The sequence below is a fragment of the Xyrauchen texanus genome, chromosome 4 (genome assembly GCF_025860055.1).
Source record: "Xyrauchen texanus isolate HMW12.3.18 chromosome 4, RBS_HiC_50CHRs, whole genome shotgun sequence".
In the NCBI taxonomy this organism is placed as follows: Eukaryota; Metazoa; Chordata; class Actinopteri; order Cypriniformes; family Catostomidae; genus Xyrauchen; species Xyrauchen texanus.
Window position 1 is genome coordinate 16,699,843 of NC_068279.1, and position 17,167 is coordinate 16,717,009.

At 38.0% G+C, this 17,167-nt stretch overlaps 1 protein-coding gene across 1 annotated transcript; it reads right to left on the reverse strand.

Moving 5' to 3' along the window:
• Nucleotides 1-625: 625 nt before the first annotated feature.
• On the reverse strand, nt 626-16,944 carry LOC127643067 (transmembrane channel-like protein 2-B). The gene is made up of 20 exons (XM_052125619.1): nt 16,902-16,944; nt 16,200-16,241; nt 15,334-15,748; nt 14,310-14,459; nt 11,447-11,537; nt 11,276-11,357; nt 11,078-11,184; nt 10,009-10,107; nt 9,740-9,882; nt 9,044-9,191; nt 8,329-8,523; nt 7,738-7,917; nt 7,441-7,602; nt 3,259-3,387; nt 2,717-2,784; nt 2,257-2,496; nt 1,968-2,093; nt 1,578-1,656; nt 1,361-1,481; nt 626-1,125 (listed from the first exon to the last, which is right to left on the reverse strand). Exons 1-20 carry the CDS (start codon nt 16,942-16,944, stop codon nt 881-883), a joined length of 2,865 nt encoding a protein of 954 aa, XP_051981579.1. The 3' UTR covers nt 626-880.
• Between the last annotated feature and the right edge of the window lie 223 nt (nt 16,945-17,167).

The window sequence follows — 17,167 nt, forward strand, 5'->3', positions numbered from 1 at the left end:
GATATATTTGAACGTTTTTTTAATTTTCCGCAATTGTTTTTAATCTCAGCGTTGATATGGCAACAAGTAAACAGATGTTTAGTCTCACCAGTGTGTGTGGAAACGTTTAAACCACGTGTGGTACAACTAGCCCCGCGTTAGTTTGTGCCCCTTCAGCCCTGTGCCCTGTGATAACTTAAGCATGCAAGTGTCAAGGAGGGAAGAATCCTAAAATAAATAAAAATAAATACAAATAAAAACCTGTTACTTTTAATTGCCCAGTAGAAACTGAAAGTACATTTTGTGTGTCAGAATATTACTGGGCTTTGTGACTTATGGGTTTCTTCTGGCGTCTGTTATCTGTTAATAACAGACGCCCGAGTCTGTTATTTAGGGTGACATGTGTTAAGGAATTAACCACTACATATATGTTCAACTAAAATCATTTTATTCCAGTAATATAAAGAAACATATAAATACATTTTACATTTACATTTTATGCAAGATTATTTACAAGTAAGGGGCCTCCTCACACTATAAAGAATCATTTTTTTGACAAGAATCTTTTGAAAAAAATTGCTTTATGTGGAGACATCTAAATTAACTGGTTATTTTCAAGTAAAAAATATTATTTAATGTGACCGAATCAAGATGACTTCAAAACAATGAAAATAATTTGTAAGGGTTAGATCAAGTTAAAAGTTCTTAACTGAACATATAGTATACTTCTTTTTTTTTTACAGAGTACAATGTAATTTGGTTTGGGTTCCATATTTAATGTAAAAAAATAAATTAAAAAATTAAAAATAATTGACTGATAAATGTGGATGATTGTGATTGGTGTGCATATCAAGTGAGTGGCTTCTTTTTTTTTAGGTGTGTGTGTGTCTATAAACATTCTTCAGTATCTTCGTGGCGGTGGTGGTCCACCTCTTCCTCTTCCTGTCCCTTGACCTGGTGGAGGTCCAAGGCCATTACCTGGGAGATGCCCGGGTGCCCTGGGACCAGGCGGGCGAGTCACTGGTGCCCGGGGATTTGCTGCAGCCAAAGACACTTCCTTCTGAACACGTACCCCTTTCCCACTGGCTGCAGCACCTGGTTTTCCTGTCACCTTTAGTGATTTGCTGAGCTGTTCTGATGGTTTCTCTGCAATGAAAATGCAGAGTTCATCCAAGGAACATCCAACAACCAAGACAGTTGCACACTCTTATCAAGTTTAAAAATGAAAAATGTGTTTCAAGAGTTCAGAGGTGCTTTTTACAAAAAGACTTGTAGTAGGATCACCAGTAGGGGAAGCTATTACAATTTTCTTCAAGTATACAAGAACAGCAGAGACACAACAAAGTCATGGATAGTTAAACTAGATATTTAGCCCACTAACCAATCTCCTCAGTCGATGGAGGTGGAATCAGAGACTTGTTGGGCAGAAGATCTTCCAGGTCTTTCATCACCTGATTGGTGCTGTCCTTGTTGTTCCTCCTGTTCTTTTCCTCATCTCTTTGCTAAATGATACAGCAGGTAAAAAGAAACAAATAGCTGATGCTGTTGATGTTGATGTCAAACCACTTTATCAGAATTTACTTAAAAAGTTTACCAACCATTTGCATTTTCCGCTTTAAGTCCATGTTAGCTTTCTGATAAGCTTTGGACACAGCATTCAGGTAATAAATAGCCAACCTATCAGGGAGCAGATGCATACAGTACATAAGACAGGCAGGCAGGCAGGCAGGCAGGCAGGCAGGCAGGCAGGCAGGCAGGCAGGCAGGCAGGCAGGCAGACAGACAGACAGACAGACAGACAGACAGACAGACAGACAGACAGACAGACAGACAGATAGATAGATAGATAGATAGATAGATAGATAGATAGATAGATAGATAGATAGATAGATAGATAGATAGATAGATAGATAGATAGATAGATAGATAGATAGATCGGCTAGTCATGTGATGAGGAAAAAAATACTGAGCCTTTAAGTGACAACTCACACCATGAGCAGGACTGCAGAAATTATGAGGCCTGGATTGGAAGCATAACTGAAGATGTCTCCCATAAAGGCAGGCAAGTCTTTCTCTATAGTATCCGTGATCACATCATACATCATTTCTTTACCACTGTTGACATAAATGGTTCATTTACAAAGGGTCATGTTTTTTCTCATTCCAAATTTCTCAGGGAATTGGTGATATAAAGGAAAAATAAGAGTGACCAATGCAATGTCTGAGTTTACAGTGTTCATTGTGAGAACATATGTGTGTTTGCGGGTTGAAGTGTTACCTGAATGGTCCGCAGTCAAAGGAAGGTGACAGAGTCATAATAGAGTAAACCACAGGCATGAGACTCATGAAGAGGACAAGGAGGAGCAGTCCCATGTAGAAGTTATTAGAACGCGAGGCTTTGAACACTCTCGCATGTGGAACATTACAGGCCATCACTGCCCAACATTGGTAATACATAGAGCTTAGCAAACGCAACACATTTATACCCACCAGACCAGGGGCATAGAACGCACCCATCCTGAAACACATACACATTTCTATCATGTTGGATATTTTCCATTCTATTGTTTTCATGCTGAGCCATTGATGTTTTCTATTCCCTAACTCTTAACATAACCCAAACACAAAACCTTGTGCATTTTTATTTTTATTATGTCACACACACATTACTGCACCACCGACATCTTTAAACAGTCAATGGCATAGATGCTGCCTTTTCACTCCCCTAATTTTCTTACCAGATCATTCCCTGGTTGAAAATGAGTCCAAGTACATTACCACTGATGTCAAACTCTGCATAAGATGGCTGCAGAAACACAAACACGCGCACACACATGTGGATAAGTATCTGTTTGCTCTGAGGACAACACAACAAAAGATGTCACTCTCTCTATCTCTGTAATTAAGTGCCCTGAATGGTGTACTGTGTCTCTCTGTGAAGCTGCCCTATCGCCTATCCTGCCACCTCACGTGGTGTTCAGTTGACCTCGGATGAGTGAGTAGTATGCTACAGATATCTAGTGACAGGAAAATGAGGGCGAGAGGTCATAGCTATATGGAGCACAGTCATTTCTTGGCACAAAACATCTCTTATTGTAAATACTGTAGACCATACTGTTTCCATATTACAAGTTCCTGATCTCTACCCTGTTCTTGATGTGAACTTTTAGCATTGCTAAACTAAAATGTGTGATTAGATGAGGTTATCCTGTTCTAGAGATCTAGTGTTTCTACAGTGATCTTAAACATGAGTAATAGCAGGGTTTGATGATGAACGTACAAAGCCAGCTTCCAGGTCCCAACACCAGCAATAGTTGAGGAATCGCACTATCATGGCCCGTAAGAAGTCCCCAATCAGAATGGTCAGATATGACACCTGAATATCTGATACAGTGAGCTTCACAAACTCCTATAAGAAAAATAAACAGCAGGAAATAAAAAGTGAGACAATTAAATTTTAAGTACATGAATGAAAATAATTGGCTGTTGTTGACAGTTCTCAAAGATTTTTATGACGCTATGAAATTGATACCCGCTTGGCCAAATGCGGGTACTTTTACGCAGTGGCAGATTTTGTGGCAGGTGACCTGTACTGTATGAGGCCGTTCACATTGAAAACGTTATGTCCATCTGTGCTGTTTTTTAATTATTTTCTTTGTAACATGTACTGTGGCCCAGGGGTGCACACCACAACAAAATTAGCAAAGCAAATTAAAGCTGAAAACACAAATGAAATAAAACACAGCAGAATGAAATTAAGCCACAACCAAAGTCATTTTTTAAGGCAATTCTGTACATTCTGTGACCATCTTTGGAATGCTCCCGGGCAGGCAGAGCAGCTATTTTCAATGTAAACAACCAGCATAAAAGTACAGCTCTTATGTACTTGAATAATAATAACTTTATAACAAAAAAATTATTTTTATAGCACCTTTTAGCAATTTAGCAGTGCTTCACTAAACACAGTAAAGTGGTAAAAAATTACATTCATAAAGTTGTAAAAGTAAGGTTACAAAGTTTCACAAACAGACACAGATTCAGCAGATCTAATATCCCAGGGCAGGCTGTTCCATAATCGTGTGGGCTTTACTACAAAAGCTCTATCACTTTTGTTTTGCATCTTGATCTTGGAAACGCCAACAGTTCATGACAAGATCTAAAAGGTCTAACTGTTTTGTAAGGTCTTTAAAGTTCTGCTAAATATTCTGCCGCTACACCATGTAGTGAATTATTTGTGCTTAATAAAATCTTAAAATCAACCCTAATATGAATTAGCAGCCAATGCAAGGTAGCCAAAACTGGTGTTTTTAGTCGTGCAAAAGTACATTGATTTAAAGTTGAAAACAGGGCATTTCATTAATCAAGACGAGATGAAATAAAAGCATGGTCTCATCCTTAACTGATAAAAACAAGACTGAACTAACATCTTAACCTGATATACAAATTTTAATTAGTATCAAAATAGACACCCAAATTTCTCACCACCTGCTGAATATTTGGGACCACCTTATTAAGTGCTGACTCAATCTGACTTTCAAAAACACGACCAATTATAACAACCTCTGTTTTATCAGTATTTAACTGAAGAAAATTACATGACATCCAATTTTTTATATCTGCTATGCAAGCTTGAAAAACAATTAAATTTGTGAGATCATTAGGATTCAACAACAAATACAACTGTAGGTCATCTGCATACCAATGAACATTTATATTTTCGAATCAAAGAACAAAGCGGTAACATACAATATATAGAGAAAACAAGATTGGCCCTAACAAGGATCCTTGCGGAACACCACAATTTATTGTTGAAGAGGAGGACATCTCATAAAAAATGCCCTATTCCACAAATAGGAAACAAACCAATCTAAAACTTGAATGGGAAAAGACTGAAATCTCCAAAACGGTTGGTTAAGATTACGATTAAAGAAAATATTTAAAATAAGCAGGTTCAACTAATGCGCATGTGCATTCTTAAGTTGACTGACAGGCCATGTCTATATCTAGAAGGTGATTGGCTCTTTTACCTGTAAGACAGTGGCGGCTGCTGGTCTTTCAAAGAGGGGAAGCTCATTTTCGGCCTACATTATAAACTTATTTAAAAGTAAATTCTGCCCTATGAATGAACGAACGAACGAACGCTCTAAAACAAAATATATTAAACTTGGTAAAACTGAAACAAGGAATGTGGTGTATAATTGTGTGAAATGTATTATGCAAATTGACTAGCAATTTCGGCAAACAAATATAAAGAAATAGGTTGCAGCAGTTTGTCTTTCGACTACACTTGAGAAATCCGCGATGGGACTGAGCGCGAAATAGCTTCAGTGACTTCTTATAGTACAGATTCGCTGTCAATCAAAAGGAGATGCAGTCTTTCGACAGATCCTCCAATCATCACGCGGAAGCCCGGAGTCCGGGCCAGCCCACTCCTCATTCACCCCCAGAGACGCTGAGCGTCCGTGGGCGGGACATAATCGCAGCATTTATCCAATGACCGTCTATTTTCGGAGCACTGAAAAAAACTGTTCAGAGCAGCCCCGTTGAAGTCAATGGACGCTCGGCTTCAACAGGGAAATGCACTGACGCTACGGGAATGTATGAGAAGTAAATCGAGTCAACCGACCTGCTATATGTAATGAAGCTGATTCTGAACGAACTCGTCTTCGAGATGAACGTGTTCTAACGCATTTTTAGTCAATAAATTGTTTACACAATAGTACATATTTGACCATTATTTTTTTGACATTATAGGGGAAGCTGAGCTTCCCTTGCAGTCTTAAAGAAATCCCCACTGCTGTAAGACGGGACTGCCATTTCTACATCTTCCCAATGAAATTAAGCATCAACACAGCGAAAAAACTGTAATAAAGCCACAACACAGCGAAAAAGCTACAATACAATGCAAAAGGCACAGCACAACAATATTAAGCCTTATATTATAAATATTAAGATTTAGAAGTGAGCAGTTTTTCAAGATTTACGATTATACTGTAAATCACTTTCACGAATCAGCCCCCAAATGTACTCATCATAATTAAAGGTGTCTAGCAAGGTATTGATGCTGTTGTAATCCTCTTTGAGGTGCACCATGTGAGCCTGGGAAGAGACAGGTACTTGTTAACATTATGGAGCAGCACAGCTTTGAGGCTCCTGGATGAGTTGTCAATGAAGAGCTGTTCTGGTTCCAGGAGATTCCGATTGCCTCGAACAGAATCGTAACATTGTGGCAGGAGCAGAGCACATCTTGATGGGTAAAGAAGCTGGAAAAAGGAAGTTGACACTTCCTCTGATCTGCGACTTGCACACTTTCATCCAACAAGTTCCACTGCTTGAGCCTAGACGTCAAAAGCTCAGCATTGCACTTGGTGAGACCAAGATCTCTAATCAAGTCATTGTGGTCTTTTTGGTTGGGGTAGTATGGGTTTCTTTCCTCAGCTCCACCTCTGAAATTGTTATCTGGATCTACAACATCTTCCTCACTCTCTGACTTGCTGCTCTCTTCTACTCTCTCTCCGGAGGAGGAGACAGGGAGCTCATGGCAGTGTGGCACTGGGGCGATGGATGAAGGAAGGTCCGGAAACGTGATAACAGGTGCATTCTTGCCAGGCCGAAGTTTGGAAAGGTCCACTGTGCAGAAGTAGGAATTGCTTGAGTGGTCAGTGGGTTCCCACTAAATTCTTGGGATAGCGAACTTCATGGCACGCTTTACCCCTCTATACCATCCTACAAAAATACATTTATTTCACTCATGACTAATGTGTAAGATATTCTCGCAACATTTTTCATATATTATATATTTTTTCAATAACATTGTAAGTTGTAAAACATTTTAAAATTAAAAACTTTTAACATTTTAACAATTTCAAAATTTTATAACATAAAATTCAGAGCAACAATTGTCCATCTTACCTTCCAGATATTTTTTGTAGTGCTCGCAGGTGAAATTAGGTGCCCAGGGTTTATCTTGATCCCCGACAGGCATGCCGAAATATGCCTTGTAGGTCTCACACATCTTAGAAGATGATTCCACGGAGTACATTTTCGCTCTTGTCTTGATAAATTGGCCGCAGACATAGCAAAATGCATCTGCCGGATGCTTGCAGCCTCTTGATGCCATCTCAGAAAAATGCAAATATGTATCCACTTAGGCAGCTGGAACTAACTGAACTGGTTGTCTTAAGGCCCCTGTATTTATACTACTATTAATATTACTGGAAAGTTCTAGAAAGGTCTAGAAGTTACTCCAAGTTTACTCAGCACTGAATCTATCTGTAATGTTCTGGAAAATTTCACACAATCACTGTCCTGGTCACAAAAGCAAAGCTTGTGGGGAATAATAGCCATTTTCTACACTTTTGAGGCAAAAACAATTTGGAAATAACACACTACCCAGGAACCAAAAAAATTATAATAATTTGTTACACGGTGTAATGACAGTGGTGGTGATGACGGTACCTACAATGCCAACTTCTGTCTCCCAGCAGGGACCCCTGATGACATCAGCAGGGGCAATGTCTGGAGGGGGAATGTTTTCCGTAACATTGTGTTGTAAGGTGTAGTTGGTGTAGTATTCATTAAGAGCCCAGATGGTTTCATTTTTTATAAATTTCTCATTTTCAAGCTGTGAACATATAATACAAGAGAAATTATTCACACAAAATGTACCAGCATAGGTAGCGAACCTATAAAGATGCATCCCATTCAAGTAATATCACCTCTTTCTTATATTCATGAACACAGAAAAATCTAGTCATACCTTAGTATTGACCTCATCAAACAGCGCAAACAGGAAAGTGTAGAGGTTGCCCAGAAAGAGTGCAAAGATTCTAGCCAGCTGCCATTTCAGTGCAATTCGAGGGTGATATTCTTCGAGCTCCGATATAACCTCAAACAGAGGTGGACACACCAAGCCCAACAGTGACATGACAATTTCAACCTGATCGATGGAGAAAACATGGTTTCAGATCTCTGATAACTTTAAAACATAAGCTTCAACTTATTCTACCTTCATGAGGACATCTCAATATATGAAAAATATGAGATATTACTATTGCTCAAATTTAAAGGGTTAAAACATCCTTTACTTCTGTGGAAAACAAAAGGAGATGTTAAGCAGAATGTTTGTGGCTGACAGCCTCAGTTCCCTTTCCTTTTCATTGTATGGAAAAAAGAGCAGTATTAACTTTCTCCAGAACTTCTCTTCCTGTGTTCTACAGAAGAAATAAAGTCATTGGGGTTTGGAACAACATGAGGGTGTGTATTTGACAACAGACAACTATCCCCTAAAATAAAAAACAGTCACAATTTAAAGGGACAATTTAAAATGTAAATAATTATTAACGGGTACCTCATTTTTTTGAAGCCATGTCAATTCATTCCTGTCCTTTTTGGAAAAATCTTGAGATCTTTTGACCACAAAATAGATGAGGTATCCACTTCCACCCAAGCAGCACAGGATGAGAGTGTTGGCTATGATACGTAGAAACCTGCGTAGGTGAATATTCTCATCCTTCAGGTTTTCCTGCTCATCCACTATAGATTCCTGAGCGAAGAAAAAGAGAACATTCTGATCTTTTTCAACTTTTTTTAAGGTCCACCAACAAACCTTATTCACAGTAGTGCCATTTTTTTAAAGGGATTGACAATGAAGCTATGAGGGATAGACCTACCATCTCTTCAATGGCAATCACATGGTATGAAGCTGTAAAAAGCTCCAAGATCACATCTGATTTTCCACAACTAATGATGTCAGGAGTTTTTTTTTTTTTTTTTTGTCTAATGAATGTTCTTGGAAAGATGTTTTTTCAATGTTTTGTCTGTGGAATGATCCAAAAACAATTTAAACTGCAGTACAAACCATTGAACAGACTCTATGTCTATCCCTCACAGCCTCATTGTCATTCTCATCAAAAAACAAAGATGGAGCTGCTGTGAATTAGTTCTATAAGACTCAACTTGATCAAGCAAGTATAGATGTGATCAGTCTGGAGGTGCAGACTAGATCACTCTTTGATTCTGTTATATGGTACACTATAGGCAGAATCCATGATGTTGTCTTTAACCTTGAAGCTTGTGGTGATGGAGGCAAACTTGTTGTCAGCTGTCTCTGGGTTTCCTATAAGGTAATCCCAGCTAGTGAACAGCTTCCAGGAAAAGGTGAAGGAACCTTCCTCTGCTCCATCTCCTCCCTCATTGGCATTTCTTGCCATTCTAAGAGAAGAAAGCATGTGATTTGTTAAAGGGATAGTTCAACCAAAAATGTTATTTGCCTGATCAATGGACACTGAACAAACTTCCCTCATGGACATGACATCCTCAGACGTCAAGATCTTCAATGAAATATGTGCTGATTAATTTCAGGTTGTTTCTCACGTTAATCTATCGTATGCCCTCAGAAGACTTGCAATATGACGTACAAGCTGCATGGACTACTTTTATGAAGCTTTTGTTTTGTTTTTAAGCTTTTAAATACTGTATATCACTATCTACAACTATTGTATTGAGAACACAGACCGGGATATTCATGATTTATTTTGCATTTGTGCTCCCTATAAGAAAGAAAGTCATGTGGATTTGGAATGACATGATGAGTGTGAGAAAATTATGACATTGTGGGGTGAATTATTCCTTTAAGAAAAGGAAATAAGTCATTAAGTCCACACCATCAACAGCAAGAGCTCTGTCATTTGGAAAACATCATCATATAGGGTTACCTTTTTTGCTGCATTATGAGGTTTTCCTATAGTAGTTAGACTCACGTTCTAATAACCACCATCAGACTGTAGCCAAATATCCCAACACCAACCAACAAATATGATAGGGGTAGCCGGAACTGCAGGAATCCAATGGTTCGTTGATTATTGTAGTAACCATAAAACAGAATAGAGTACTTGCAATAACCCTGAAAAAACAAATAATAACAAAAACAATTTTAAAAGAGCAGTCTACATCAAAAGTAACCTCACAGATGATTTCAACATAGAAGCCAATAGGCTGCTATGAGATTAATAGTAAATAAAATCCTTACTCCAAACTCAAATAAGACAGAGAAGTCCATGGCACTGTCATGTTCATCTCTGGGGACCGTTTTTCTGGGAAGGGAGCCATAAGGCATGCCCATCAGAACCTCCAGTGATAGAAAGAATATGTTAAAAATTATGTACTCTAACATGAGATTGACTCAAGTCAAGTGGATTAGACAAATCTATTTTATTCTATGTAAGGTGGCACTCTCTCATAGTGGTTGCCATGTTGAGATCACATTACCAGTTGAATGCAATTCACTTTACCTTAGAACCCCACCTTACCCCCACCACCCCACATAATCAGACAATTTCTAATGCAAAATAAATGTATGTGGGTGTCAAACATATCTACGAATAGAGTATTTAACCAATGGCAAACATTGCTTCTGCGTGTTCCTGTAACCATTCCAACAGATGTCAGTATGAAGTCCAATGCAATTGTTGTATCATCAAGCAAAACATAAAAAAATATTTAGAGCCCCTTTAAGTCAATGTTGATCTTTCTTTATATGATCAATGTCTTAATGGAAATATATATTGTTGAAACAAAAGTACCTATTAAAGGAATTTTCCGGGTTCAGTACAAGTTTAGCTTAATCAGCAGCATTTGGGGCATAATGCTGATTAACACACACACACACACACACACACACACACACACACACATTTGACTCGTGGCTCCTTTTCCTTGTTAAAAGGAAATAGAGGTTACAGTGAGGCACTCACAAACTAATTTACTAATTAAATTTGTAAAATTTGACAACTTTACACAGAAAATGTAAGAAAGCAATATTTTCACTCTAAAATCATGCTAACATGCATATTGTGTATGTCGTGTGGATATACTTTTAAAATAAAAGTGAGAATTTTAATGTTTACGGACTGACCCATTCACTTTCATTGTAAGTGCCTCAGCATTACCCAGATTTTCTTTCTTTTTTAAAGAAGTCAAAACCAATTTTTGTTGTAATCAACATAATGCCATAAATGCTGTCGATTGAGCTTATCGTGCATTAAACCTGTAATATACCTTTAAGGATTTTAAGCATAGACCTTAGCATCACATCTTACCTCGGGAATAACAACAAGTCCAAACACAAATCCAAAGAGTACAAGATTTAGTCCATACATCCACCGAAGGAAAATGAAATAGGAGGCAACAGATGACCCAAAGTGACCTGTGAGAACGAAACAGATGAGAGGACTGTCCTACATCTATGTATAGTCAAATGTTGATAAACAGATAATTAAACAAAGAGATGAACAGACTTTCTACTTCTTTTATCCTGCTCTCCCAGGGAATGCAGGCTGTCTTGAAGTTTTCAAAGTCTCTGTTGAACTTAATTAATTTCTGGAAAACAACGAAGGAATTATGAAGTTAGGTAACTGAGTTTATTTAATGGTCATAAACATATCAATATGAGACATGTAGGGTTGTACCTTGGTCATCATGACTTTGAATGCATAGAGTCTCCTCCCTTTTCCTTTTCCCAAGGCCCCTTCAAACTTCTCCACAAACTCTTGAGCTTCTCTAACAGTTAATACAAATTGAGAATTGTATCAAAGGGATAGTTCACCTATAAATGAAAACTAATCCCTCATTTTTTTCCAAACTTGTATGACTCTCTTTCTTCCGTGGAACACAAAAGGAGCTGTTAGCCAAATATTAAACTCACCATCCATTTTCACTGAATGGAAAAAAGAAGCAATTCATGTGAATGGTTACCGTGGCTAACACTCTGCCTAACATCTTTTGTGTTACGTGGAAGAAAGAGAGTCATACAAGTTTGGAACAATATGAAGGAGAGTAAATGATCAGTTTAGATTTGTGGTTGAATTATACCTTTAACACAGAAATAAACTCTTAAATTAAATTTAATTCAGAGTGACTCTGAATTCTCACTTGTATGACACAGTATCTAAACAAATGTGCAAGCATTCACATTTCTGTACATGTGTTCTGCATACATGTAGAACAGGGAAAGACCAATCCATTGAGATATTTGTTGACTGTGCTTGTATTACGAAGTTAAACAGTATGACCATTCAGCATTGTGCAGTAAGCACCAGAGACGACACCAAGGAAAATATAATCTTTCACTTACAACCTTCAAACACTGTAACTTGATCCTACAGCCAATTAATTAATTCATTGATGCATAATGAATGTGAATAGTGCAGATGGGATGGAGACTGAAAGTGGTTTGTGAGAGCTATGAGAGGGCAAGCACACATTAATTAATGTTTTATGTGGGGTGAGGATGGAAAAGCATGGACATTGAATAACTTAGGAGATCTCAACATTACTGCTGGTGAACTACTGTATCCCTTTAAATCCATACAGAGGGAATTACAGCAATTAAACTGCAGTGTAATCTATGATAACCCCCAAAGCATCTCTTTTCTCACCAATTTGGCATGCCCAATTCCCACTGCTTAGTCCTCATGGTGGTGCAGTTACTCAACTCAATCCGGGTGGGGGAGGACATGTCTCAGTCAATCCGGGCATTTTATCACGTGACTCGCTGTGCGTGACACCGCGGAGACTTGCAGGATGTGGAGGCTCATGCTATTCTCCGCGATCCATGTACAACTTACCACGCATCCCATTGAGAGCGAGAACTACTAATCATGACCACGAGGAGGTTACCCCATGTGACTCTACCTTCCCTAGCAACCGGGACAATTTGGTTGCTTGGGAGACCTGGCTCATAAAATTGTAGCATACCTCTACAAGAGGTAACCTCGACTGTACTCCCTTAGAAGCTTTGCCAATTGAAAGTGATCTTTGTCTGGGGCCAAAGTTTCTTTCCCTACAACTCCAGTGCCCAGACTACTGTTGCTTTCTTGGGCAGAGTGTCTGTCTCTACTATCTTCGGAGGGCACTTGTCCAAACTCTCACTTGTCACCCACACAGGTCAATTCCACTGGGCAGTCTGAGGTAAAGGTTCAGGCAGAGGCCACTGAGTAATGAATGCATTGGCATAGTATCAATGTCAAGTGTTTTATCTCAAAGTACAAATACATTTTGGATAATGTTGATTCCTGAATCTTCTTACCGAGTAAGGATTTTTGAGTAAAAATTCTGTCATCATTTAATCTGTTTCATATCTGTATGACTTCATGGAACACAAAAAGAAAAGTGTGTTGTGCAGAATTTTAGGGACCGACAGCCTCAGTCACCATTTACTTTTACTGCATTTTTTTTCCCCATAAAATTAAAAGTAGTGACTGAGGCTGACAGTCCATAAAATTCTGCATTTTCTCAAATTCCTATTTGAGTATCATGAAAGAAGTGCCACCTACATTAGCATATTTCCCTTTAGTGCTACTAATAGTGTGTTTTGCGAGCAACTTCCAAGACCGGGGATCTGGTCCCATAGTAACCAGGAATCAATCGTTTTTTTATAAACAATATTGAGCACAATTCAAAGGTTGCATTTTTGCTTTAAAATGACATTTTTATGGCTCTGATAATTACGTTTAGGCTTGGGGTTGGTGCTAGGGGTAGAGTTAATAAAATATATCATTTACTCTGTGAACATTTTACATGGAAATTGGAGCTCTTCCATCTTAAGCCACTGGAGGAAGTGTATTAAAATTTAAAGGTGCACTCAATAACTTTTTGCTTGTGTTATCTTGGATTTAAAGTGAAACTTAGTGGTGTGGATGCAGCGTCATTCAAAATCAATAGTTTTCAGTTACAGATGCCATTGTAGAAATTCACTATTCACAATCAGCCATGATTAATTTAATCCATGAGGGAAAGTGTCCAATAACATAATGGTTATTGAGATTAAGCGAGTAGTGTTCAGCTGGTCATGTGATTCTAATATGGCAGCCCCCATGAGGGCGCCCCTGCCCCATGCAGAATAAAACAGCTTTTATAAGAATACTGATAAGACTAGAGTCCTCATCTCATGTGAGTGGTCATGTCAAAATTACAATTCATTTCTTTAGGAGTAAAACATTTTTAAAGGGAAAAAAATTACTGAGTGCACCTGTAAGCACAGACTGATTTTGGCAGCAAAACTCTCCAAACATTTGTGATTTTGAATATCCCCCATACCAGTTTTCATAATAAGGAATATGTAGCCAGTAAGAGCACCTTTAAACCCCAGCTTAAAGTGCACCAAGAGTTCAGAAGATTTAAGAAAGCAGCAGCACAGCAACTTGTAAGCTTTAAAGAAGCAAATAAACATGAAACTCATGCTAAACAACTAAACATCAAAAGAGGTAGTGGTTGCCAACTCAAGAGGCGATAGTATCATTAACATAGATTGAGGAGGGAAATCCATATTACTTTAGGTACTTGAGTCTCTTCTTCATGCGCCAGGGTTTGTTCCGAAGAGTCACTATCAGCTTTTTCTTCTCCTCCACCTCTTCTTTTAGTCGTGCCATCTCTCCCTCAGACATAGACTCATCATCTGAATTGCTGTCGTTGGATGAACTGCTGTAGAACAAAGCCGTCAGAGACCCCAGGGTCAGCAGTCTATACAGTCCAGTTTAACAGCATTGTCCACAAGGATACTGGTGTTGTTTTGGTGCATAAAATTAATTCTTGTCAGCAAGACGATAATGAACAGCATTTCCAGATCATCAGTTGGAAGGCAAAGAATAATCATTTAAAAATAAAATGTTGCATTTGCAAAATACTATATTGCATTGTTGGTTGAAGTGACAAAAATGTCTGGCTATAAGAAATGTAATCAATTTGTTAATCAATCAATCTATCAATAATATATACAATATATGGCCAATATGTGGACACCCAAACACCACACCCATATGTGATTATTGAGCATTTATTTTCAAAATACTTAGCATTAATAGGACGTTGATCCTCCAAAAGAGCTTTCACTCTTCTGGAAAGGTTTTCCACTAGATGTTGGAACATGGCTGTGGGGATTTGCTCCCATTCAGACAATTGAACATTAGGTCATGCACAGATGTTGTGCAGTGGGTTCTGTCTGGCTCTCAGTCGGAATTCCAATTCATCCTAAAGTAGGGGTATAGGGTTCAGGTCTGGGCATTTTGCAGGCCAGTCAAGTTCTCTCATGCTAGACTTAGTAATTCATTTCTTTGGCCCAAACTGTTTCCTCAAAGTTGTAAATGCACAAATCTCTAGAATGTCATTGCGTAACATAGCATCATGGCCTGTGAAAACCTGATAATTAGAAGGGGGTGTCCACATAATTTTGGTCACATAATGAATATATTAGTAACATGCACTGTATATCACTTACATAATGGCAATCACAATAATAAAAAAATATTAGGAAAACAGATATATTTATGCAGACGCTTAGACCTAAAGAATACTGCACCTGCTGTGTTTGCCTTTATTCTTTTTCTTATCCTTGTCATCCTTTTCCTTATCTTTCCCTCCTTTGCCAGCAGCTTTGCCATTTCCTTTCTTCTCCTTACTATTCTCCTCTTTCTCCTTCTTACTTGCTCCTTTTCTTCCTCCTTTTCTTGTATTTCCCTTCTCCTCTTCACTCTCATCCTCCGAGTCATTTTTCTTAGCAGCCCTCTTTTTCGCACTCACTGCTTTCTTTCTTCTCTGTTTCTCCTCTTCCTCACTCTCCTCCTCGCTTTCCTCCTTCTTTCTGCTTTTCCTCTTCCGCGGAGCCTCCTCCTCCTCCTCGTCCTCACTCTCCTCACTTTCTGCCGGCTTGGATTTCTTTCCCCGAGCTACAGGCTTTGGTTTCCTCCTGCCTTTTGCTCTTTTATTTGAATCCACTGGAAAGATATAGGAAACATCTGTGTATTTATATTGACAAAATCCTTGAAGGGATAGTATACCCAAAAATGTAACCTCTGTTGTCATTTACTCACCCGCAGATTGTGCAAACCTGCATGATAGTCTTTCTTCCATAGAACATAAAGGGAGATGTTAGGAAGAATGTTAGGAACTGACAGCCTTGCAAGCCATCATTTACTTTAATTATATGAAAAAATATTAAATAAAAGTGACAGGCAGTTGTCAGTCTCTTAATATTATGCCTTACATCTCCCTTTGCGTTCCACAGAAGTAAAACATAAATAAATAAATGGAACAACATAATGGTGAGTAAATGATGACAACATTTTTATTTTTGTGAGAACTATCTCTAAAGAATAATTTAAAGGATTATGTAAAACTGAGTACAAATCTTCTTAAATTTTAACACACTTCTTCTTCAAGACTTACCCTCACTTCCACTATCAAATTCTGCATCACATTCCATTCCAACTGTAAAACAGACATAAACATTCACTTTATTAATAATCCCATGTTTCACATTAACCCGTTTGTTGTATAGTAGCTTCTTATGTCTATTTCTTTACAGTACATTATAAACATCCTGACAACTACACTCAAAAAAATTGCCTAATCTTTAACAAAATAAAATGTATAAATCTTACAAAATGCAAGTTTTATTAATTACATGTTCTTCAAGACTATTCAATTCAATTAGATGGAAATTTGTTATTCAATTGAAATGGATACTCTTAAAAATAGGCTAAAATATTTTTTTGAGTGTAGTTGTATTTATGCATATATTTCACACACTTTGGTTGCTGTGTTCATTGAAAAATTAAAATATACAGCGTAATACATATAATTGTTTCACTTAAGTGCCATTAATGAAATACTGACGTGACAAAGCCAATGGTACACAATAGCAAACATGTGATTTTCAGTATTAAAATCATAAGAGACATCAACTGGCATAATATAGGTAATGGTAAATAACATAACCAGCAACTCCACATGTACATCTGACACTGCTTGGCAAAGTTTACTAATCCACTTGAAATACTCCCAAAAACACACAACTTGAATTAAAATGCATCAGAATTATGCATTTTAATTATGCATCATTATTGCTTGACATTCAAATTTACTTACCATTATCTATGGTTATTTTAATTTGATTTGTTCTGCGTGGCATTTTCTTGGTTTGAGTTGTCCTGTTATTCAGACTTGTGAGGCATCTAGAGCTGATGATGATACACCCTGACTGTCAGGTTGGTCTCTGTTAACAGGTGCTCCATTCCTAAAAAAAAAACAAAGGCATCAGATGTCTCCTTGACAACAGTGAATGGTAGTCAAGATCTAAAGCCATGCTGTAAGAGCCAGTAAACAAATCACCAGTAAATGGGGCAGATAAAAGG

Excerpts from the sequence above, each read along its gene's own strand:
- LOC127643067 (XM_052125619.1), bottom strand. The coding sequence starts at position 16,944 with ATGCCACGCAGAACAAATCAAATTAAAATAACCATAGATAATG. Across the intron at positions 9,883-10,008 it reads CTGTCTTATTTGAGTTTGGA|GGTTATTGCAAGTACTCTAT; the intron begins GTAAGGATTTTA and ends TTGTTTTTTCAG. Across the intron at positions 2,497-2,716 it reads TTCAACCAGGGAATGATCTG|GATGGGTGCGTTCTATGCCC; the intron begins GTAAGAAAATTA and ends TATGTGTTTCAG.